Raw genomic sequence first — 26,172 nt, forward strand, 5'->3', positions numbered from 1 at the left:
TTTGTTGTTGTTGAGAAGTACTACTATGGTACAGTATGACCACATACCCTATTCTCTTTATATGGGGCACTACTTTCTACCAGACTCCTATGGACCCTGGGTCAAATCAAATCAAATTTTATTTGTCACATACACATGGTTAGCAGATGTTAATGCGAGTGTAGCAAAATGCTTGTGCTTCTAGTTCCGACAATGCAGTAATAACCCAACAAGTAATCTAACTAACAATTCCAAAACTACTGTCTTATACACACAAGTGTAAGGGGATAACGAATATGTACATAAAGATATATGAATGAGTGATGGTACAGAGCGGCATAGGCAATATACAGTAGATGGTATCGAGTACAGTATATACATATGAGATGAGTATGTAAACAAAGTGGCATAGTTAAAGTGGCTAGTGATACATGTATTACATAAAGATGCAGTAGATGATATAGAGTACAGTATATACATATGAGATGAATAATGTAGGGTATGTAAACATTATATTAGGTAGCATTGTTTAAAGTGGCTAGTGATATATTTTACATAATTTCCCATCAATTCCCATTATTAAAGTGGCTGGAGTTGAGTCAGTGTGTTGGCAGCAGCCACTCAATGTTAGTGGTGGCTGTTTAACAGTCTGATGGCCTTGAGATAGAAGCTGTTTTTCAGTCTCTCGGTCCCAGCTTTGATGCACCTGTACTGACCTCGCCTTCTGGATGATAGCGGGGTGAACAGGCAGTGGCTCGGGTGGTTGTTGTCCTTGATGATCTTTATGGCCTTCCTGTAACATCGGGTGGTGTAGGTGTCCTGGAGGGCAGGTAGTTTGCCCCCGGTGATGCATTGTGCAGACCTCACTACCCTCTGGAGAGCCTTACGGTTGTGGGCGGAGCAGTTGCCGTACCAGGCGGTGATACAGCCCGACAGGATGCTCTTGATTGTGCATCTGTAGAAGTTTGTGTGCTTTTGGTGACAAGCCGAATTTCTTCAGCCTCCTGAGGTTGAAGAGGCGCTGCTGCGCCTTCTTCACGTGCTGTCCGTGTGGGTGGACCAATTCAGTTTGTCTGTGATGTGTATGCCGAGGAACTTAAAACTTGCTACCCTCTCCACTACTGTTCCATCGATGTGGATGGGGGGGTGTTCCCTCTGCTGTTTCCTGAAGTCCACAATCATCTCCTTAGTTTTGTTGACGTTGAGTGTGAGGTTATTTTCCTGACACCACACTCCGAGGGCCCTCACCTCCTCCCTGTAGGCCGTCTCATCGTTGTTGGTAATCAAGCCTACCACTGTTGTGTCGTCCGCAAACTTGATGATTGAGTTGGAGGCGTGCATGGCCACGCAGTCATAGGTGAACAGGGAGTACAGGAGAGGGCTCAGAACGCACCCTTGTGGGGCCCCAGTGTTGAGGATCAGCGGGGTGGAGATGTTGTCGCCTACCCTCACCACCTGGGGGTGGTCCGTCAGGAAGTCCAGTAAGTCCAGTGCCCAGTTGCACAGGGCGGGGTCGAGACCCAGGGTCTCGAGCTTGATGATGAGCTTGGAGGGTACTATGGTGTTAAATGCCGAGCTGTAGTCGATGAACAGCATTCTCACATAGGTATTCCTCTTGTCCAGGTGGGTTAGGGCAGTGTGCAGTGTGGTTGAGATTGCATCGTCTGTAGACCTATTTGGGTGGTAAGCAAATTGGAGTGGGTCTAGGGTGTCAGGTAGGGTGGAGGTGATATGGTCCTTGACTAGTCTCTCAAAGCACTTCATGATGACGGAAGTGAGTGCTACGGGGCGGTAGTCGTTTAGCTCAGTTACCTTAGCTTTCTTGGGAACAGGAACAATGGTGGCCCTCTTGAAGCATGTGGGAACAACAGACTGGGATAGGGATTGATTGAATATGTCCGTAAACACACCAGCCAGCTGGTCTGCACATGCTCTGAGGGCGCGGCTGGGGATGCCGTCTGGGCCTGCAGCCTTGCGAGGGTTGACACGTTTAAATGTTTTACTCACCTCGGCTGCAGTGAAGGAGAGGCCGCATGTTTTGGTTGCAGGCCGTGTCAGTGGCACTGTATTGTCCTCAAAGCGGGCAAAAAAGTTATTTAGTCTGCCTGGGAGCAAGACATCTGGGTCCGTGACGGGGCTGGTTTTCTTTTTGTAATCCGTGATTGACTGTAGACCCTGCCACATACCTCTGGTGTCTGAGCCGTTGAATTGAGATTCTACTTTGTCTCTATACTGACGCTTAGCTTGTTTGATTGCCTTGCGGAGGGAATAGCTACACTGTTTGTATTCGGTCATATTTCCGGTCACCCTGATTAAAAGCAGTGGTTCGCACTTTCAGTTTCACGCGAATGCTGCCATCAATCCACGGTTTCTGGTTTGGGAATGTTTTAATCGTTGCTATGGGAACGACATCTTCAACGCACGTTCTAATGAACTCGCACACCGAATCAGCGTATTCGTCAATGTTGTTGTCTGACACAATACGAAACATATCCCAGTCCACGTGATGGAAGTAGTCTTGGAATGTGGAATCAGATTGGTCGGACCAGCGTTGAACAGACCTCAGCGTGGGAGCTTCTTGTTTTAGTTTCTGTCTGTAGGCAGGGATCAACAAAATGGAGTCGTGGTCAGCTTTTCCGAAAGGAGGGCGGGGCAGGGCCTTATATGCGTCGCGGAAGTTAGAATAGCAGTGATCCAAGGTTTTGCCAGCCCTGGTTGCGCAATCGATATGCTGATACAATTTAGGGAGTCTTGTTTTCAGATTAGCCTTGTTAAAATCCCCAGCTACAATGAATGCAGCCTCAGGATGTATGGGTTCCAGTTTGCAAAGAGTCTAATAAATTTAGTGCACTATATAGGGAATAGGGTGCACTACATAGGGAATAGGGTGCACTACATAGGGAATAGGGTGCACTACATAAGGAATAGGGTGCACTACATAGGGAATAGGGTGCACTACATAGGGAATAGGGTGCACTGCATAGGGAATAGGGTGCACTGCATAGGGAGTAGGGTGCACTACATAGGGAGTAGGGTGCACTACATAGGGAATAGGGTGCACTACATAGGGAATAGGGTGCACTACATAGGGAATAGGGTGCACTACATAGGGAATAGGGTGCACTACATAGGGAATAGGGTGCACTACATAGGGAATAGGGTGCACTACATAGGGAATAGGGTGCACTACATAGGGAATAGGGTGCACTACATAGGGAATAGGGTGCACTACATAGGGAATAGGGTGCACTACATAGGGAATAGGGTGCACTACATAGGGAATAGGGTGCACTACATAGGGAATAGGGTGCACTACATAGGGAATAGGGTGCACTACATAGGGAATAGGGTGCACTACATAAGGAATAGGGTGCACTACATAAGGAATAGGGTGCACTACATAGGGAATAGGGTGCACTACATAGGGAATAGGGTGCACTACATAGGGAATAGGGTGCACTACATAGGGAATAGGGTGCACTATATAGGGAATAGGGTGCACTATATAGGGAATAGGGTGCACTACATAGGGAATAGGGTGCACTACATAGGGAATAGGGTGCACTACATAGGGAATAGGGTGCACTACATAGGGAATAGGGTGCCATATGAGATGCATCCATAGTTGATGTGCAGAAATGGAGGACTACTCTGAATTTCCTAAAATAAAGGAAACACCAACATAAAGAGACTTAATAGGATGTGGGGCCACGACGAGATGGAACGGCTTCAATGTGTCTTGGCACCGATTTCTACCAGAGTCTGGAACTCTATTGGAGGGATGTGACACCATTCTTCCCCGGGAAATTCCATCATTTGGTTTTTTGTTGATGGTGGTTGAAAACGCTGTCTCAGGCGCCACTCCAGAATCTCCCATAAGTGTTGAATTGGGTTGAGATCTGGTGACTGACACACACACACACACACACACACCTTTTTAAACCCCCTATGTTCCTATGAGACCCCTCTTTTAAATCACTTTTTTTCCAAAGTATCAGGGCATTTTTATACATGAACATAAGTATTATGGGATGTCAATTGCTTAACTCAGGAACCACATCTGTGTGGAAGCGCCTGCTTTCAATATACGTTGTATCCCTCATACTCGAGTTTCCTTTTTATTATGGCAGGTGCCTGTATGTTCCATATACTCTGTACCATTACATTGACTATTAATGGGTCCTGTGCTTTGTTGTCAATAACATTACATCCTGTTCTTTGTTGTCTAACTTTACATTACATCCTGTTCTTTGTTGTCAATAACATTACATCCTGTTTTTGTTGTTGTCTAACTTTACATTACATCCTGTTCTTTGTTGTCAATAACATTACATCCTGTTTTTGTTGTTGTCTAACTTTACATAACATCCTGTTCTTGTTGTCTAACTTTACATTACATCCTGTTCTTTGTTGTCAATAACATTACATCCTGTTTTTTTGTTGTCTAACTTTACATTACATCCTGTTCTTTGTTGTCTAACTTTACATTACATCCTGTTTTTTGTTCAATAACATTACATCCTGTTTTTTGTTCAATAACATTACATCCTGTTTTTTGTTCAATAACATTACATCCTGTTTTTTGTTCAATAACATAACATCCTGTTTTTCGTTGTTGTCAATAACATTACATCCTGTTTTTTGTTCAATAACATTACATCCTGTTTTTTGTTCAATAACATTACATCCTGTTTTTTGTTCAATAACATTACATCCTGTTTTTTGTTCAATAACATTACATCCTGTTTTTTGTTCAATAACATAACATCCTGTTTTTCGTTGTTGTCAATAACATTACATCCTGTTTATTGATGGTTGTGAATAATCTTGTTTGTGTTTTTATTTGAATAGTCCATTTTAGATGAAGTTTTTTAACCTGTGTGTAGTTTTTGGTTCGTCATCATTTCGTAAAGGTTTAACCAATTCCATTGTAAAGTGCTGACACTTGGGCCATGTTCAGTTGCCAAACTTTCTCGAACGTTACAGATGTGCCATGAATCGAGATGACGTGAATCCTTATTCTACATGTCAGAGGTATGTTTGTTCTACACGATCCGAACGTTCCAAAACATTTTCATGCTGAAAGCGATCTGGCTTTTGTTGTTTATGTTGGTGCGTTAACATGTGGAGAACACTGTTTTACAGGGGTAGAATGTTTTCCTATTGGCTCTGTGTCCGTTCAGGTCACATTGCTCTGGTTGCTGATTGGTCCATTTGAGCATGGTCGTCTTGACCATCTGCGGTCCAACCAGAATGTTCCACTGGGGTTGTGTTCAAATAGAGGGCTGCGTTCAGTATGACTTTAGTGTAAAGCTCAAATGAAACAGTGCTGTACTGAACGACCAGTTGAGAAAAGGAGAGCGGTTGGAGGTTAAATGTACAGCCGCACTTTTTAAATACGTAACATATTGCTTCAAGTCACACTCACCAAATGAAGTAAATGTCCCTTAGTCTGTTCAAGAACGTTTTGGGGAAAGGTGTTGTTCAGTACAAACTGTTACGCAATGTAGCAAACGTTCAATTGAACTGAACGCACCCCAAGAATACACAAGGTCAGTTGTCTTTGTTTGCAGTTTTTATTTTTATCATGTTATTCATTTACCCTTGAATATCAATGTATTTATTATTTTTAACTTTTTATTTTTTAGAATTTTAGCGTTTTTACATCATTCTAATGAAATGATTGCAATGCATATTGGGTATTTTGGAAAGAATGGCTTTTTTGGATTGTGTTTGTTCATGTTGTCATTGGTGCAAATTACAAATGCAATACTGTGTATAGCCTACCGTCCTTGTGTTACTAATGAACATTTGGAAAATAAAATTTAACTGGACAATGTTTTGTTGTATTTACTAAATCAGAGTTCTCCAGAAAATAATGTAATTTAGGCTGAGAAATGTTTTAAATTATTATTAGTTATGTTCTTTATTATTCTAGGAGAACGGGAGGTTTGATCTAGAGAAGTTGTTGTACGAATGGGAAAACCGGTTTTAGAGGCGGCAGGTAGCCTAGTGGTTAGAGCGTTGGAATAGTAAACTGGAAAGTTGTTGGATCAAATCCCAGAGCTGACTAGGGAAAAATCTATGCCTCTGAATAAGGCAGTTAACCCATTGTTCCTAGGCCGTCATTGAAAATAAGAATTTGTTCTTAACCCACTTGCATAGTTAAATAAAGGTAAAGGCTTCCCTCTCAAATTTATTTTACCTTTATTTAACTTGACTTGAGGCGTCTGTTTCCGGCTCAGTTGTGCCCCGGGGCCTCACACTCCTCTTTCTATTCTGGTTAGAGACAATTTGTGCTGTTCTGTGAAGGGAGAAGTACACAGCGTTGTATGAGATCTTCAGTTTCTTGGTAATTTCTCGCATGGAATAGCCTTCATTTCTCAGAACAAGAATAGACTGACGAGTTTCAGAAGAAAGTTCTTTGTTTCTGGCCATTTTGAGCCTGTAATCGAACCCACAAATGCTGATGCTCCAGATACTCAACTAGTCTAAAGAAGGCCCATTTTATTGCTTCTTTAATCAGAACAACAGTTTTCAGCTGTGCTAACATAATTGCAAAAGGGTTTTCTAATGATCAATTAGCCTTTTTAAATGATAAACTTGGATTAGCTAACACAACGTGCCATTGGAACACAGGAGTGATGGTTGCTGACAATGGGGCCTCTGTCAACCTATGTAGATATTCCATTAAATATCAGCCGTTTCCAGCTACAATAATCATTTACAACATTAACAATGTCTACCCTGTATTGCTGATCAATTTCATGTTATTTCAATGGACAAGAAAAATAGCTTTTCTTTCAAAAACAACATTTCTAAGTGACCCCAAACTTTTGAAAGGCAGTGTATATCTTAAACCACACAAACAAAGCACCCAGAAAACCATGACGGTGTTGTGTCTTTAATATTTCATTTATTTAAAATTGTATACATACTTTTGTAATCATACGATCTGAACAAAATACAAAACAAATTATTTTAAATGTATACTGTATATTATACAGCACCTTTGTAAAAGTAACGTCATATTTCTGTTGATTTTATTTCAGTGTTGGCTTAGTTTAGTCCGAGCTTGTTTTAGTCTAGGTCATGCATTAGTGGGGGTCAGTAAGAATATCACTCAAGGTAGGAGATTACTCAAGCAAATACAATATTTTCCGGATAGACAGTCCTAAATCAGTAACATGAGTCTAGGAGTATTTACTCCCTCCCTTTCCAATCCTTTGTATTTTCTATTTTATTTATTTAACTTTTAACTACGCAAGTCAGTTAAGAACAAATTCTTATTTACGATGACGGCCTACCCCCGGGCCAAACACTAACCCGGACGACGCGGCGCCCAATGGGGACTCCCAATCACGGCCGGCTGTGATACAGACTGGAATCAGATCCAGGATCTGTAGTGACACCTCTAGCACTGAGATGCAGTGCCTTAGACCGCTGTGATACAGCCTGGAATCAGATCCAGGATCTGTAGTGACACCTCTAGCACTGAGATGCAGTGCCTTAGACCGCTGTGATACAGCCTGGAATCAGATCCAGGATCTGTAGTGACACCTCTAGCACTGAGTTGCAGTGCCTTAGACCGCTGTCATACAGCCTGGAATCAGATCCAGGATCTGTAGTGACACCTCTAGCACTGAGATGCAGTGCCTTAGACCGCTGTGATACAGCCTGGAATCAGATCCAGGATCTGTAGTGACACCTCTAGCACTGAGTTGCAGTGCCTTAGACCGCTGTCATACAGCCTGGAATCAGATCCAGGATCTGTAGTGACACCTCTAGCACTGAGTTGCAGTGCCTTAGACCGCTGTCATACAGCCTGGAATCAGATCCAGGATCTGTAGTGACACCTCTAGCACTGAGATGCAGTGCCTTAGACCGCTGTGATACAGCCTGGAATCAGATCCAGGATCTGTAGTGCGGCACATGGGGTGTGGTGGATTGAGATGCAGCACAGAGCATATGATTTATTCACACAAACAGGGGAAATTAGAACAGGGTTGGCCATCCGTCATATTGGAGAGCTACTGGGCGTGCAGGCTTTGGCTCCAGCCCTATACCCAATATCCTGAGGAGGAGCTGATTAATAGAATCAGGTGTGTTCTGAGTAGGACTGGAACATAACCCTGCAGGAGGGTATAGGTCTCTAGGAAGAGCCACCCTTGAATTAAAATATAACTGCATGTGGGTGGAACTCTTTCCGCATGACCTTGTCTGTTATCTGGCAATGTGCTTCTCATTTACCACAAAGAAAGCCTTCTGAACAGTGAAAGACCATCTCAAGGCCATCAGACTGTTAAATAGCCATCACTAGCCGGTTACATAACCCTGCACCTTAGTGGCTGTTGCCCTATATACATAGACAAGGAATCACTGGTCACTTTACTAAGGTTTAAATAATGTTTACATAGTGCTTTACTCATCTCATATGTATATACTGTATTCTATTCTACTGTATTTGAATCAATGCCACTCTGACATTGCTCAATCTAATGTGTATATATTTCTTAATTCTATAATTTTACTTTTAGATGTGTGTATTGTTGTGAATTGTTAGATGTTACTGCACTGTTGGCACTAGTAACATACGCATTTAGTCAGATATTACTGCACTGTTGGAGCTAGAAACACAAGCATTTCGCTACACCCGCAATAACATCTGCTAAACATGTGTATGTGACCAATAACATCTGCTAAACATGTGTATGTGACCAATAACATCTGCTAAACGTGTATGTGACCAATAACATCTGCTAAACATGTGTATGTGACCAATAACATCTGCTAAACATGTGTATGTGACCAATAACATCTGCTAAACGTGTATGTGACCAATAACATCTGCTAAACATGTGTATGTGACCAATAACATCTGCTAAACATGTGTATGTGACCAATAACATCTGCTAAACATGTGTATGTGACCAATAACATCTGCTAAACATGTGTATGTGACCAATAACATCTGCTAACCACGTATGTGACCAATAACATCTGCTAAACATGTGTATGTGACCAATAACATCTGCTAAACATGTGTATGTGACCAATAACATCTGCTAAACATGTGTATGTGACCAATAACATCTGCTAAACGTGTATGTGACCAATAACATCTGCTAAACATGTGTATGTGACCAATAACATCTGCTAAACATGTGTATGTGACCAATAACATCTGCTAACCATGTGTATGTGACCAATAACATCTGCTAAACATGTGTATGTGACCAATAACATCTGCTAACCATGTGTATGTGACCAATAACATCTGCTAACCATGTGTATGTGACCAATAACATCTGCTAACCATGTGTATGTGACCAATAACATCTGCTAACCATGTGTATGTGACCAATAACATCTGCTAACCATGTGTATGTGACCAATAACATCTGCTAAACATGTGTATGTGACCAATAACATCTGCTAAACATGTGTATGTGACCAATAACATCTGCTAAACATGTGTATGTGACCAATAACATCTGCTAAACATGTGTATGTGACCAATAACATCTGCTAAACATGTGTATGTGACCAATAACATCTGCTAAACATGTGTATGTGACCAATAACATCTGCTAAACATGTGTATGTGACCAATAACATCTGCTAAACATGTGTATGTGACCAATAACATCTGCTAAACGTGTATGTGACCAATAACATCTGCTAAACATGTGTATGTGACTTGATATGAAAGTCAGAACAAATACAAATACTGGCAAACCCCCGTGGAGGAAGTGCTTTCGTCAGCCACAACAACAATAAGGAAGTGCTTTTGTCAGCCACAGCCACAACAACAATAAGGAAGTGCTTTTGTCAGCCACAACAACAACAACAATAAGGAAGTGCTTTTGTCAGCCACAGCCACAACAACAATAAGGAAGTGCTTTTGTCAGCCACAGCCACAACAACAATAAGGAAGTGCTTTTGTCAGCCATAACAACAATAAGGAAGTGCTTTCGTCAGCCATAACAACAATAAGGAAGTGCTTTCGTCAGCCATAACAACAATAAGGAAGTGTTTTCGTCAGCCATAACAACAATAAGGAAGTGCTTTTGTCAGCCACAACAACAATAAGGAAGTGCTTTTGTCAGCCACAACAACAATAAGGAAGTGCTTTTGTCAGCCATAACAACAATAAGGAAGTGCTTTCGTCAGCCATAACAACAATAAGGAAGTGCTTTCGTCAGCCATAACAACAATAAGGAAGTGCTTTCGTCAGCCATAACAACAATAAGGAAGTGCTTTCGTCAGCCATAACAACAATAAGGAAGTGTTTTCGTCAGCCATAACAACAATAAGGAAGTGTTTTCGTCAGCCATAACAACAATAAGGAATTAATATACACTTTTAGAATATGATATAGACAGCAATATTTGAATATACACAGAGTTATATATATATATATATATATATACATTATTCCTTTGAAAGTAATCGTCTTTGTGTAATGTCCAACAACAACAATGTACAAAAATATATTTCAGTATAATAGTCGATGTGGATGTTTCCCCCTACTAGAGGGCGCTGATGAGCAGTGTTTCAGTGCTACAGTCTCACAAGGCCTGCGTTCCAATAATCTCTCCTTTCTCCAGAAGTGTCCACTTCCCTTTATTGGGGATATTCACAATTTGTTTATTTAACTCCTCCTTCCTCGTCCAGGAGAGCGAATGTGCTTGTTTTGACATGAGGTTAACACTTTATTTGGCTCGACAGACGACCTGTAACATTTCAAATAACTATCTACTAACCCTCGCTCTAACCCTGACCTGAGCAAGCAGTTTCTCATCAACAGATCGTCCGGACTATCCAAATAAAAATGTAATTGAAATGAGACTCTCCTTGTCCATTGGCGCGCCATACGGCAAACAGAATCCAGAATATACGTGTATAGTGGTAGAAATAAATGTTGCTAGTTGTGGCAGACATATTCCAGATAAAACCTTGAGTAGCATGTTTTTTTTTAAATGTCTGCTTGCTTTTCTTCTCCTCTGACAAAACAACAGCTGATTCAAAGGGGGTTGTTGCATATATTACAACTCTTCCATAAAGGACTATCCTAGGTGAAAGGAGGATACTCGGGGAGGGGAGGACACCCGGGGAGGATACTCTGGGAGGGGGGGGGACACCCGGGGAGTGGAAGACACTCTTCCATTCCCCTACAAACTAATTGACACTTTCCTCAACCACTTATCGGTTTCCGGGTCACAGAGGACGGAGGAGAGAGGACGGAGGAGTCGAAGATATTTTTCCCAAATGTCTATTAGCCAATATAAATGAATTGGAAAAGATATTCATACATGGCAAAATAGCTTGGCAAAATAGCTAGTCAAAACAGCTAGTAGAGCAAAACGGAGAACACCAACGCATTTGTGAGAGTCTCAGCTTTCCGTGCGAACACTACAGGCCTTTTCACAAGAAGATCGATTTTTGGGGATGTCTCCTGGTCTGACAAGCACTGCTGTAGCTCTGCCACCTTCCACCACAGATGTGGACAGCCGACGTTGGCGGATGTGGTGGATTGAGAGGCAGCCCATGCAAAAAAATACAGATATCTCTAGTTTAAACAGACTAATTTGTGCTTCTACACCTGCAATGCTTGCTGCATTGCTTGCTGTTTGGGGTTTTAGGCTGGGTTTCTGTACAGCACTTTGAGATATCAGCTGATGTACGAAGGGCTTTATAAATAAATGTGATTTGATTTGATTTCCCGGGGGACGTCCACTCTATTACAAGGACATGACTGGTACGGTAAACGGTAACTCACTTTAGCCCAAACAAGTGCACACTTCAGGAAGAAGGAGGAATTATTGGGACACACCCGAGGCCAAGAAGAGGAGGACAGGAGGACATCTAAACAGCAGCAAATTAGATTTTTTTTTTTTAAACACGTTTTTTTTTTTTTTTTTTTTTTTTTTTAAGATAAAATCATGTAGAAATAAAACATGTTTTAAACAAACAAGTCCTTTGTTTAAGTTCTTTAGAAAAAGAACACAAATAGAAAAGTGTATAACTTTGTGCTCTTGATATTTGCAATTCATACAGTTCAACGTCACATTCTGTATCATGTGCAGTGGCTGAGTTCTTCTTCTGCGTAACTAGAACAAACTAAAACAAATATACATGGTGTACATCTATATAAGGTTATATAGATCACACAAAATGGCGGATGGAACACTCCTTTAGATTTCTGGGTAAAAGATGGCTGACTACAACCCAAGGGGATAACACGCTAAATCGATTCCACTTGTTTACAAAGTGGTCCCCAATGGAATAGACACAACCAGGGTGTGAAGTATGGACATATTAACACTGTTTAATAGAGTATGGACATATTAACTTTCCTGTTGTCGCTGATTCCCCTACGGTAAAGTCGTATTTTCCATTTCACTCCAGCCTCCTAACGGGGAGTTCAGTTCTCCCTTGTCTGGCTGGAGAGTTTTGGCAGAAAGTGACATACGTGGAACAAGGTAAAGCTACAGGGGAGACTCCCAACTGGCTCCCTCTACTGTAGGTAGTAGTATAAGAACCGTGGTTCGGTCTGTCTGTCTGTCTGTCCGTCCATCTATCCATCCATCCATCCTACTGTAGGAAGCAGTAGGCTTTGATGCAGTTGTTCTGTGGGTCCACCTCTCTGTCCCTCCATCTGTCCACCCCTCCTACCATTCATCCCTCAAACCTTTGAAGAGTCAGCCATGGCTCCATGTCCCTCTCTCTCTCTCCCTCCCGATCCTTCCTTCCATCTCTCTATCATTGTAGGTAGCGGTAGATCTTGAAGCAGTGGTTTCCAGAATCGGCTACGGCCACGTGTCCATCAGAGGTGAGGGTCAGACCCTGGGGGCCGTAGAGAGGGTCAGCTGATGTGTTGATATAGGACAGGAAGGAACCAGCGCTGTCAAATACCTGGGGAAAGAAAAAAAGGGGATTCAAATCAAATCCAATTTTAATTCACATGCCCGGAATACAACAGACCTTCGTGAAATGCCCTTCAACGCAGTTAAGAAAAATACCTAAAAAAAAAAGAAACAAAAGTAACAAATAATTAAAGAGAAGCAGTTAAATGACAATAGCGAGGTTATATACAGGTGGTTCTGGTACAGAGTCAATGTGGAGGCTATATACAGGGGGTACCGGTACAGAGTCAATGTGGAGGCTATATACAGGGGGTACCGGTACAGAGTCAATGTGGAGACTATATACAGGGTATTACGGTACAGAGTCAATGTGGAGGCTATATACAGGGTGTTATGGTACAGAGTCAATGTGGAGGCTATATACAGGGTGTTATGGTACAGAGTCAATGTGGAGGCTATATACAGGGTATTACGGTACAGAGTCAATGTGGAGGCTATATACAGGGTGTTATGGTACAGAGTCAATGTGGAGGCTATATACAGGGTATTACGGTACAGAGTCAATGTGGAGGTTATATACAGGTGCTTCTGGTACAGGGTCAATGTGGAGGTTATATACAGGTGCTTCTGGTACAGGGTCAATGTGGAGGCTATATACAGGGGGTACCGGTACAGAGTCAATGTGGAGACTATATACAGGGGGTACCGGTACAGAGTCAATGTGGAGGCTATATACAGGGGGTACGGTACAGAGTCAATGTGGAGGCTATATACAGGGGGTACCGGTACAGAGTCAATGTGTAGGCTATATACAGGGGGTACAGAGTTAATGTGGAGGCTATATACAGGGGGTACCGGTACAGAGTCAATGTGGAGGCTATATACAGGGGGTACAGAGTTAATGTGGAGGCTATATACAGGGGGTACCGGTACAGAGTCAATGTGGAGGCTATATACAGGGGTACCAGTACAGAGTCAATGTGGAGGCTATATACAGGGGGTACAGAGTTCATGTGGAGGCTATATACAGGGGTACCGGTACAGAGTCAATGTGGAGGCTATATACAGGGGGTACAGAGTTAATGTGGAGGCTATATACAGGGGGTACCGGTACAGAGTCAATGTGGAGGCTATATACAGGGGGTACCGGTACAGAGTCAATGTGGAGGCTATATATAGGGGGTACCGGTACTGAGTCAATGTGGAGGCTATATACAGGGGGTACAGAGTTCATGTGGAGGCTATATACAGGGGGTACCGGTACAGAGTCAATGTGGAGGCTATATACAGGGGGTACAGAGTTAATGTGGAGGCTATATACAGGGGGTACCGGTACAGAGTCAATGTGGAGGCTATATACAGGGGTACCGGTACAGAGTCAATGTGGAGGCTATATATAGGGGGTACCGGTACTGAGTCAATGTGGAGGCTATATACAGGGGGTACCGGTACAGAGTCAATGTGGAGGCTATATACAGGGGGTACCGGTACAGAGTCAATGTGGAGGCTATATACAGGGGGTACCGGTACAGAGTCAATGTGGAGGCTATATACAGGGGGTACCGGTACAGAGTCAATGTGGAGGCTATATACAGGGGTACCGGTACAGAGTCAATTTGGAGGCTATATACAGGGGGGTACAGAGTTAATGTGGAGGCTATATACAGGGGGTACCAGTACAGAGTCAATGTGGAGGCTATATACAGGGGTACCGGTACTGAGTCAATGTGGAGGCTATATACAGGGGTACCGGTACAGAGTCAATGTGGAAGCTATATACAAGGGGTACCGGTACAGAGTCAATGTGGAGGCTATATACAGGGGGTACCGGTACAGAGTCAATGTGGAGGCTATATACAGGGGGTACCGGTACAGAGTCAATATGGAGGCTATATACAGGGTGGTACAGAGTTAATGTGGAGGCTACATACAGGGGGTACAGGTACAGAGTCAATGTGGAGGCTATATACAGGGGTACCGGTACAGAGTCAATGTGGAGGCTATATACAGGGGGTACCGGTACAGAGTCAATGTGGAGGCTATATACAGGGTGTTACGGTACAGAGTCAATGTGGAGACTATATACAGGGTGTATAGTCTCACCTTGTATTAGGTGCTGTGGGTGTGGCCTCACCTTGTATCAGGTGCTGTGGGTGTGGCCTCACCTGTATGCGGCTGTTGCCCCAGTCGGCCACGATGACGTTCCCATTGGTATCCACGGCAACTCCGGTGGGGGCATTGAACTGGCCGTTCCCCTCGCCATGGGAACCAAACTTAAACAGGAACTCACCGTCCGCACTGTACACCTGGGGACAGGAAGTAGACACACACATACCTCTGTGAGGTCACACCTGTGGGGGGGTTGAAAGGATAGTTTACCTGTAGGATATACAGAGTAGAGATCTTGTTAAGGGCAGAGATTCAGTAAAATATGCAGGGTAGACATCTTGTTAAGGGCAGAGATTCAGTAAAATATGCAGGGTAGACATCTTGTTAAGGGCAGAGATTCAGTAAAATATGCAGGGTAGACATCTTGTTAAGGGCAGAGATTCAGTAGACTATGCAACTTTGAGATGCATAAGGTTCAGGTTCATAAGTGTCCATCATTATTTACAGTGCTCAAAGTTAGTTATAGCCGGCAAAGTTATTTACAAAATACACTGAGACAAAATACTAACTTGATTCAATACAAAACAACAAAACAAACCTTAAGCCTGCGTGCGTAATGGGTCCACGGTCAAACGACCACCCTCATCACTGTCAAACGCTCCCTAAAACACTTCAGCGAGCAGGCCTTTCTAATCGACCTGGCACGGGTATCCTGGAAAGATATTGACCTCATCCCGTCATTAGAGGATGCCTGGAAGCTCTTAAAAATCGCTTTCCTCTCCATCTTAAATAAGCATGCCCCATTAAAAAAAATGTAGAAGTAAGAACAGATATAGCCCTAGGTTCACCCCAGACCTGACTGCCCTTGACCAGCACAAAAACATCCTGTGGCGTTCTGCATTAGCATCGAATAGACCCCACGATATGCAACTGTTCAGGGAAGTCAGGAACCAATATACTCAGTCAGTTAGGAAAGCTAAAACTTGCTTTTTCAGACAGACATTTGCATCCTGCAGCACTAATTCCAAAAAGTTTTGGGACACTGTAAAGTCCATGGAGAATAAGAGCAGCTCCTCCCAGCTGCCTACTGCACTGAAGATAGGAAACACTGTCACCACCAATAAATCTACGATAATCGATCATTTCAATAAGCATTTTTCTACGGCTGGCCATGCTTTCCACCTGGCTACCCCTACCCCCTTCGACTCTGTCAATCACCGCATTCCTATCGGCATACTCAATAGCCTTGGCTTCTCAAATGAATGCCTCGCCTGGTTCACCAATTACTTCTGAGATTGAGTTCAGTGTGTCAAATCGCAGGGCCTGTTGTCTGGACCTCTGGCAATCTCTATGGGTGTGCCACAGGGTTCAATTCTCGGCCGATTCTTTTCTCTGTATATATCAATGATGTCGCTCTTGCTGCTGGTGATTCTCTGATCCACATCTACGCAGACGACACCATTCTGCATACATTTGGCCCTTCTTTGGACAATGTGCTAACACACCTCCAAACGAGCTTCAACGCCATACAACACTCCTTCCGTTGCCTCCAACTGCTTTTAAATGCTAGTAAAACTAAGTGCATGCTCTTCAACCGATTGCTGCCCGCACCATCCCGCCCGACTAGCATCACTACTCTGGACGGTTCTGACCTAGAATATGTGGACAACTACAAATATCTAGGTGTCTGGTTAGACTGTAAACTCTCCTTCCAGACTCACATTAAGCATCTCCAATCCAAAATTAAATCTAGAATCAGCTTTCTATTTCACGACAAAGCCTCCTTCACTCATACCGCCAAACATACCCTCGTAAAACTGACAATCATACCGAGTCTTGACTTCGGCTATGTAATTTACAAAATAGTCCAAAAGCACTCACAAACTTCTACAGATGCACAATCGAGAGCATCCTGGCGGGCTGTATCACCGCCTGGTATGGCAACTGCACCGCCCTCAACCGTAAGGCTCTCCAGAGGGTAGTGAGGTCTGCACAACGCATCACCGGGGGCAAACTACCTGCCCTCCAGGACACCTACACCACCCGATGCTACAGGAAGGCCATAAAGATCATCAAGGACATCAACCACCCGAGCCACTGCCTGTTCACCCCGCTGCCATCCAGAAGGCGAGGTCAGTACAGGTGCATCAAAGCTGGGACCGAGAGACTGAAAAACAGCTTCTATCTCAAGGCCATCAGACTGTTAAACAGCCACCACTAACATTGAGTGGCTACTGCCAACACACACTGTCAATGACACTGACTCTACTCCAGCCACTTTAATCATGGAAATTGATGGGAAATGATGTAAATATATCACTAGCCACTTTAAACAATGCTACCTTATATAATGTTACTTACCCTACATTGTTCATCTCATATGCATACGTTGATACTGTACTCTATATCATCGACTGCATCCTTATGTAATACATGTATCACTAGCCACTTTAACTATGCCACTTGGTTTACATACTTATCTCATATGTATATACTGTACTCGATATCATCTACTGTATCTTGCCTATGCTGCTCTGTACCATCACTCATTCATATATCCTTATGTACATATTCTTTATCCCCTTACACTGTGTATAAGACAGTAGTTTTTTGGAATTGTTAGTTAGATTACTTGCTCGTTATTACTGCATTGTCGGAACTAGAAGCACAAGCATTTCGCTACACTCGCATTAACATCTGCTAACCATGTGTATGTGACAAATAAAATTCGATTTGATTTGATTTGAGCCCCCAACACTCTACTCAGCAAACTGGATGTAGTCTATCACAGTGCCATCCATTTTGTCACCAAGCCCCATATACTACCCACCACTGCGACCTTGTATGTCGGCTGGCCCTCACTACATATCCGTCGCCAAACCCACTGGCTCCAGGTCATCTATAAGTCTTTGCTATGTAAAGCCCTGCCTTATCTCAGCTCACTGGTCACCTTAGCAACACCCACCCGTAGCATGCGCTCCAGCAGGTTTAATTCACTAGTCATCCCCAAAGCCAACTCCTACTTTGGTAAGTAATGTGTGATTCTGTCACTATCAATTGGGCTTCAACATGTCAACAGGCTATTAAACAACATACCAACTCTAAATCAGTCAGGAGAAAGCCAGGTAGCCTAAGAAGGAACAAAAATGAATTATTTAGACTATATTATTATTTTGGGTCGGCAGGTAGGCTAGTGGTTAGAGCGTGGAGGCGGCAGGTAGCCTAGTGGTTAGAGCGTAGAGGCGGCAGGTAGTCTAGTGGTTAGAGCGTAGAGGCGGCAGGTCGCCTAGTGGTTAGAGCGTAGAGGCGGCAGGTAGTCTAGTGGTTAGAGCGTAGAGGCGGCAGGTAGTCTAGTGGTTAGAGCATAGAGGCGGCAGGTAGCCTAGTGGTTAGAGCGTGGAGGCGGCAGGTAGCCTAGTGGTTAGAGCGTAGAGGCGGCAGGTAGCCTAGTGGTTAGAGCGTGGAGGCGGCAGGTAGCCTAGTGGTTAGAGCGTAGAGGCGGCAGGTAGCCTAGTGGTTAGAGCGTAGAGGCGGCAGGTAGCCTAGTGGTTAGAGCGTAGAGGCGGCAGGTAGCCTAGTGGTTAGAGTGTAGAGGTGGCAGGTAGCCTAGTGGTTAGAGTGTAGGGGCGGCAGGTAGCCTAGTGGTTAGAGTGTAGGGGCAGCAGGTAGCCTAGTGGTTAGAGTGTAGAGGCAGCAGGTAGCCTAGTGGTTAGAGTGTAGAGGCAGCAGGTAGCCTAGTGGGTAGAGTGTAGAGGCGGCAGGTAGCCTAGTGGTTAGACGTAGAAGCGGCAGGTAGCCTACTGGTTAGAGTGTAGGGGCGGCAGGTAAATCAAATCAAATCAAATCTTATTTGTCACATACACATGGTTAGCAGATGTTAATGCGAGTGTAGCGAAATGCTTGTGCTTCTAGTTCCGACAATGCAGTAATAACGAACAAGTAATCTAACTAACAATTCCAAAAAACTACTGTCTTATACACAGTGTAAGGGGATAAAGAATATGTACATAAGGATGTATGAATGAGTGATGGTACAGAGCAGCATAGGCAAGATACAGTAGATGATATCGAGTACAGTATATACATATGAGATGAGTATGTAAACCAAGTGGCATAGTTAAAGTGGCTAGTGATACATGTATTACATAAGGATGCAGTCGGTGATATAGAGTATCTACGTATGCATATGAGATGAATAATGTAGGGTAAGTAACATTATATAAGGTAGCATTGTTTAAAGTGGCTAGTGATATATTTACATCATTTCCCATCAATTCCCATTATTAAAGTGGCTGGAGTAGAGTCAGTGTCATTGACAGTGTGTTTGCAGTAGCCACTCAATGTTAGTGGTGGCTGTTTAACAGTCTGATGGCCTTGAGATAGAAGCTGTTTTTCAGTCTCTCGGTCCCAGCTTTGATGCACCTGTACTGACCTCGCCTTCTGGATGACAGCGGGGTGAACAGGCAGTGGCTCGGGTGGTTGATGTCCTTGATGTTCTTTATGGCCTTCCTGTAGCATCGGGTGGTGTAGGTGTCCTGGAGGGCAGGTAGTTTGCCCCCGGTGATGCGTTGTGCAGACCTCACTACCCTCTGGAGAGCCTTACGGTTGAGGGCGGTGCAGTTGCCATACCAGGCGGTGATACAGCCCGCCAGGATGCTCTCGATTGTGCATCTGTAGAAGTTTGTGAGTGCTTTTGGTGACAAGCCGAATTTCTTCAGCCTCCTGAGGTTGAAGAGGCACTGCTGCGCCTTCCTCACGATGCTGTCTGTGTGAGTGGACCAATTCAGTTTGTCTGTGATGTGTATGCCGAGGAACTTAAAACTTGCTACCCTCTCCACTACTGTTCCATCGATGTGGATGGGGGTGTTCCCTCTGCTGTTTCCTGAAGTCCACAATCATCTCCTTAGTTTTGTTGACGTTGAGTGTGAGGTTATTTTCCTGACACCACACTCCGAGGGCCCTCACCTCCTCCCTGTAGGCCGTCTCGTCATTGTTGGTAATCAAGCCTACCACTGTTGTGTCGTCCGCAAACTTGATGATTGAGTTGGAGGCGTGCGTGGCCACGCAGTCGTGGGTGAACAGGGAGTACAGGAGAGGGCTCAGAACGCACCCTTGTGGGGCTCCAGTGTTGAGGATCAGCGGGGAGGAGATGTTGTTGCCTACACTCACCACCTGGGGGCGGCCCGTCAGGAAGTCCAGTACCCAGTTGCACAGGGCGGGGTCGAGACCCAGGGTCTCGAGCTTGATGACGAGCTTGGAGGGTACTATGGTGTTGAACGCCGAGCTGTAGTCGATGAACAGCATTCTCACATAGGTATTCCTCTTGTCCAGATGGGTTAGGGCAGTGTGCAGTGTGGTTAAGATTGCATCGCCTGTGGACCTATTTGGGCGGTAAGCAAATTGGAGTGGGTCTAAGGTGTCAGGTAGGGTGGAGGTGATATGGTCCTTGACTAGTCTCTCAAAGCACTTCATGATGACGGATGTGAGTGCTACGGGGCGGTAGTCATTTAGCTCAGTTACCTTAGCTTTCTTGGGAACAGGAACAATGGTGGCCCTCTTGAAGCATGTGGGAACAGCAGACTGGTATAGGGATTGATTGAATATGTCCGTAAACACACCGGCCAGCTGGTCTGCGCATGCTCTGAGGGCGCGGCTGGGGATGCCGTCTGGGCCTGCAGCCTTGCGAGGGTTAACACGTTTAAATGTCTTACTCACTTCGGCTGCAGTGAAGGAGAGACCGCATGTTTTTGTTGCAGGCCGTGTCAGTGGCACTGTATTGTCCTCAAAGCGGGCAAAAAAGTTATTTAGTCTGCCTGGGAGCAAGACATCCTGGTCCGTGACTGGGCTGGGTTTCTTCCTGTCGTCCGTGATTGACTGTAGACCCTGCCACATGCCTCTTGTGTCTGAGCCGTTGAATTGAGATTCTACTTTGTCTCTGTACTGGCGCTTAGCTTGTTTGATAGCCTTGCGGAGGGAATAGCTGCACTGTTTGTATTCAGTCATGTTACCAGACACCTTGCCCTGATTAAAAGCAGTGGTTCGCGCCTTCAGTTTCACACGAATGCTGCCATCAATCCACGGTTTCTGGTTAGGGAATGTTTTAATCGTTGCTATGGGAACGACATCTTCAACGCACGTTCTAATGAACTCGCACACCGAATCAGCGTATTCGTCAATGTTGTTGTCTGACGCAATACGAAACATCTCCCAGTCCACGTGATGGAAGCAGTCTTGGAGTGTGGAGTCAGCTTGGTCAGACCAGCGTTGGACAGACCTCAGCGTGGGAGCTTCTTGTTTTAGTTTCTGTCTGTAGGCAGGGATCAACAAAATGGAGTCGTGGTCAGCTTTTCCGAAAGGGGGCGGGGCAGGGCCTTATATGCGTCGCGGAAGTTAGAGTAACAATGATCCAGGGTCTTTCCACCCCTGGTTGCGCAATCGATATGCAGATAAAATTTAGGGAGTCTTGTTTTCAGATTAGCCTTGTTAAAATCCCCAGCTACAATGAATGCAGCCTCCGGATAAATCGTTTCCAGTTTGCAGAGAGTTAAATAAAGTTCGTTCAGAGCCATCGATGTGTCTGCTTGGGGGGGATATATACGGCTGTGATTATAATCGAAGAGAATTCTCTTTGTAGATAATGCGGTCTACATTTGATTGTGAGGAATTCTAAATCAGGTGAACAGAAGGATTTGAGTTCCTGTATGTTTCTTTCATCACACCATGTCACGTTAGTCATAAGGCATACGCCCCCGCCCCTCTTCTTACCAGAAAGATGTTTGTTTCTGTCGGCGCGATGCGTGGAGAAACCCGCTGGCTGCACCGCTTCGGATAGCGTCTCTCCAGTTAGTCATGTTTCCGTGAAGCAGAGAACGTTACAGTCTCTGATGTCCCTCTGGAATGCTACCCTTGCTCGGATTTCATCAACCTTGTTGTCAAGAGACTGGACATTGGCAAGAAGAATGCTAGGGAGTGGTGCACGGTGTGCCCGTCTCCGGAGTCTGACCAGAAGACCGCTTCGTTTCCCTCTTTTTCTGGGTCGTTTTTTTGGGTCGCTGCATGTAATCCACTCCGTTGCACTGGTTGTAAGGCAGAATCCGCATCGCGAAAAACATATTCTTGGTCGTACTGATGGTGAGTTGACGCTGATCTTATATTCAGTAGTTCTTCTCGGCTGTATGTAATGAAACCTAAGATGACCTGGGGTACTAGTGTAAGAAATAACACGTAAAAAAACAAAAAACTGCATAGTTTCCTAGGAACGCGAAGCGAGGCGGCCATCTCTGTCGGCGCCGGAAACACAGGTAGCCTAGTGGTTAGAGTGTAGGGCCGGCAGGTAGCCTAGTGGTTAGAGTGTAGAGGCAGCAGGTAGCCTAGTGGGTAGAGTGTAGAGGCAGCAGGTAGCCTAGTGGGTAGAGTGTAGAGGCAGCAGGTAGCCTAGTGGTTAGGGTGTAGAAGCGGCAGGTAGCCTAGTGGTTAGAGCGTAGAAGCGGCAGGTAGCCTAGTGGTTAGAGTGTAGAAGCGGCAGGTAGCCTAGTGGTTAGAGCGTAGAGGAGGCAGGTAGCCTAGTGGTTAGAGTGTAGAAGCGGCAGGTAGCCTAGTGGTTAGAGCGTAGAAGCGGCAGGTAGCCTAGTGGTTAGAGTGTAGAAGCGGCAGGTAGCCTAGTGGTTAGAGTGTAGAAGCGGCAGGTAGCCTAGTGGTTAGATTGTAGAAGCGGCAGGTAGCCGACAAGGTAAAAATCTGTCGTTCTGCCCCTGAACAAGGCAGTTAACCCACTGTTCCCCGGTAGGCCATCATTGTAAATAAGAATTTGTTCTTAACTGACTTGCTTAGTTAAATGAAAAAAAACAATATATATTTCAAGGCCATTTAAGGAATCAGATGTGAGACACGCTGGCAGGGCTCAACACATTAACAACAGCACTTCAACATAACATTTTTAATTTAAGGTGTATTAAATTTAAACTGTATTTAAAAAAAAAACTATTAATTCTAATTAAATAGTAATGAAACCAAAAATCCCTTTTTTAGTCTATACAGTCATTCTACAGTGTCTTTGAATTCACTTTTAGAGGCACGAGTTTGGCCAGTATTATGTTTGAGGATCATGCATCCCTAGTTTGCCTACCACAGCAGATGTTGTTATATTCCCATGTCCTGATCACAGTCAACACACATATATTTTGTAACAACAATATCATTGAATGAAATAAAATCTGAATATTATAGTTTCCAATTTTATAGTTTCCAATTTTGTTCCACAACCTTCTGGCTACTACCCCTACCCATGTCCAGAGTAGTCTGCATATCCACAACCTTCTGGCTACTACCCCTACCCATGTCCAGAGTAGTCTGCATATCCACAACCTTCTGGCTACTACCCCTACCCATGTCCAGAGTAGTCTGCATATCCACAACCTTCTGGCTACTACCCCTACCCATGTCCAGAGTAGTCTGCATATCCACAACCTTCTGGCTACTACCCCTACCCATGTCCAGAGTAGTCTGCATATCCACAACCTTCTGGCTACTACCCTACCCATGTCCAGGGTAGTCTGCATATCCACAACCTTCTGGCTACTAACCCTTCCCATGTCCAGGGTAGTCTGCATATCCACAACCTTCTGGCTACTACCCCTACCCATGTCCAGAGTAGTCTGCATATCCACAACCTTCTGGCTACTAACCCTACCCATGTCCAGGGTAGTCTGCATATCCACAACCTTCTGGCTACTAACCCTACCCATGTCCAGAGTAGTCTGCATATTCACAACCTTCTGGCTACTTTGTCATGTAATGCTGACAAAACAAAGAACAATTTCTGCATATTTAAGGCTCTGGTCTGTCCTAGGAGAGAGGGTAAGTCATAAGCATGTTCTCTACTATCCCCTTTATATTCCATTTCAGAGAGGCCTGATTTTCTCCAGGTTTCCCTCATTATAAATGATGGCCAGTCCCTAACAAATAACTATAAACTGTAGCTTACTGCTAACAAATAACTATGAACTGTAGCTTACTGCTAACAAATAACTATGAACCCGTAGCTAATTGCTAACAAATAACTATGAACCAGTAGCTAATTGCTAACAAATAACTATGAACCAGTAGCTAATTGCTAACAAATAACTATGAACCAGTAGCTAATTGCTAACAAATAACTATGAACCAGTAGCTAATTGCTAACAAATAACTATGAACCAGTAGCTAATTGCTAACAAATAACTATGAACCAGTAGCTATTTGCTAACAAATAACTATGAACCAGTAGCTAATTGCTAACAAATAACTATGAACCAGTAGCTAATTGCTAACAAATAACTATGAACCAGTAGCTAATTGCTAACAAATAACTATGAACCAGTAGCTAATTGCTAACAAATAACTATAAACCAGTAGCTAATTGCTAACAAATAACTATGAACCAGTAGCTAATTGCTAACAAATAACTATGAACCAGTAGCTAATTGCTAACAAATAACTATGAACCAGTAGCTAATTGCTAACAAATAACTATAAACCAGTAGCTAATTGCTAACAAATAACTATGAACCAGTAGCTAATTGCTAACAAATAACTATGAACCAGTAGCTAATTGCTAACAAATAACTATGAACCAGTAGCTAATTGCTAACAAATAACTATGAACCAGTAGCTAATTGCTAACAAATAACTATGAACCAGTAGCTAATTGCTAACAAAGGAGCTAAAGGAAAGTATAGTCATGGACAATGTAATGCTTTTAGAAAGAAATGGCAAATAGAACACTCTTTTAATATAATGACAGATTAGACTGTGTACGCGTTGGAATTGGGCATAGATCCACTTCGTCACACAACTATATATTTTCAAATGAATAAAGCATTTTTTGTATTTTTTTTCCCTCTTTCCTTGATCACAGCATAAAGGCTTGACTTACCTTCACAGAATGATTGTGGAAATCTGTGACAATGATTTCATTCTTGTTGTTCACCGCAACAAAGTGTGGACCTGGGGGAGAGAGAGAGAGAGAGAGAAGAGAGAGAGAAGAGAGAGAAGAGAGAGAGAGAGAGAGAAGGGGCAGAGAGAGAGGAGAGAGAGAGAGAAGGGGCAGAGAGAGAGAGAGAGAAGGGGCAGAGAGAGAGAGAGAAGAGAGAGAAAAGAGAGAGAAGGGGCAGAGAGAGAGAGAGGAGAGAGAGAGAGAAGGGGCAGAGAGAGAGAGAGAGAGAGAAGGGGCAGAGAGAGAGAGAGAGAAGGGGCAGAGAGAGAGAGAGAAGGGGCAGAGAGAGAGAGAGAGAGAAGAGAGAGAGAAGAGAGAGAAGGGGCAGAGAGAGAGAGAGAAGGGGCAGAGAGAGAGAGAAGGGGCAGAGAGAGAGAGAGAAGGGGCAGAGAGAGAGAAGGGGCAGAGAGAGAGAGAGAAGGGGCAGAGAGAGAGAAGGGGCAGAGAGAGAGAGAGAGAGAGAGAAGGGGCAGAGAGAGAGAGAAGGGGCAGAGAGAGAGAGAGAGAGGGGGCAGAGAGAGAGAGAGAGAGAGAGAGAGAGAGAGAGAGAGAGAGAGAAGGGGCAGAGAGATACAGAGAGAGAGAGAGAGAGAGAGAGGGGGCAGAGAGAGGGAGAGAAGGGGCAGAGAGAGAGAGAGAGAGAGAAGGGGCAGAGAGAGAGAGAGAGAAAGAGAGAGAGAGAAGGGGCAGAGAGAGAGAGAGAGAGAGAGAAGGGGCAGAGAGGAGAGAGAGAGAGAGAGAGAACGTGATTCAAGTTAGCATGACTAATGTCCTCTAAAATACTGGTTAGATTTTATTTATTTTTAGTTTTAATTTATTTGCACTGAAGAAAATAAGTGACAAACAAACAATCGGGAAAAAAATACCAAAATACAAAACAAAAACAGTGTGAAGGTAGGCTTTGATAAACGCCACACCCACAAGAAAATTACAAAAATAAAGGTTTGTTAAAATGGATAACCAAACCTACTAATTATAAATGTACAAATGAACCGATCAGAGTGATTACATAAATTTGATCCAGAGATCTCTAGATGGTTATAACTGGTTTTAGCATGGAGTTTGAAATTGAGGGCTTCCACCATTTTAAAGTAATCAACTGGGTGGGGATTCCTATGGGTTGGTAGCAATCAGCCAATTATCAGAAAGCATTGTATTCTTTAAATTGGGTTGCCTATGGTTGGTAAAGGGCTTGTGTTTCCTATGGTTTGTAAATGGCTAAAAGCTATATTACTGCGAGGC

General features: G+C 43.9%; 1 protein-coding gene across 1 annotated transcript in view; it reads right to left on the reverse strand.

The window, feature by feature from the left end:
- Window positions 1-11,617: 11,617 nt before the first annotated feature.
- Window positions 11,618-26,172, reverse strand: part of LOC112231457 (tripartite motif-containing protein 3-like) — a 66,472-nt gene continuing 51,917 nt past the window's right edge. The window contains exons 13-15 of the mRNA XM_042311235.1: window positions 24,871-24,941; window positions 15,014-15,154; window positions 11,618-12,897 (exon numbers count right to left, since the gene is read on the reverse strand). Of these exons, the coding sequence (XP_042167169.1) occupies window positions 12,745-12,897; window positions 15,014-15,154; window positions 24,871-24,941 (365 nt within the window). The 3' untranslated portion in view covers window positions 11,618-12,744. The remainder of the gene's footprint in view (window positions 12,898-15,013; window positions 15,155-24,870; window positions 24,942-26,172) is intronic.

Source organism: Oncorhynchus tshawytscha, linkage group LG33 (genome assembly GCF_018296145.1).
Source record: "Oncorhynchus tshawytscha isolate Ot180627B linkage group LG33, Otsh_v2.0, whole genome shotgun sequence".
Lineage (NCBI taxonomy): Eukaryota > Metazoa > Chordata > Actinopteri > Salmoniformes > Salmonidae > Oncorhynchus > Oncorhynchus tshawytscha.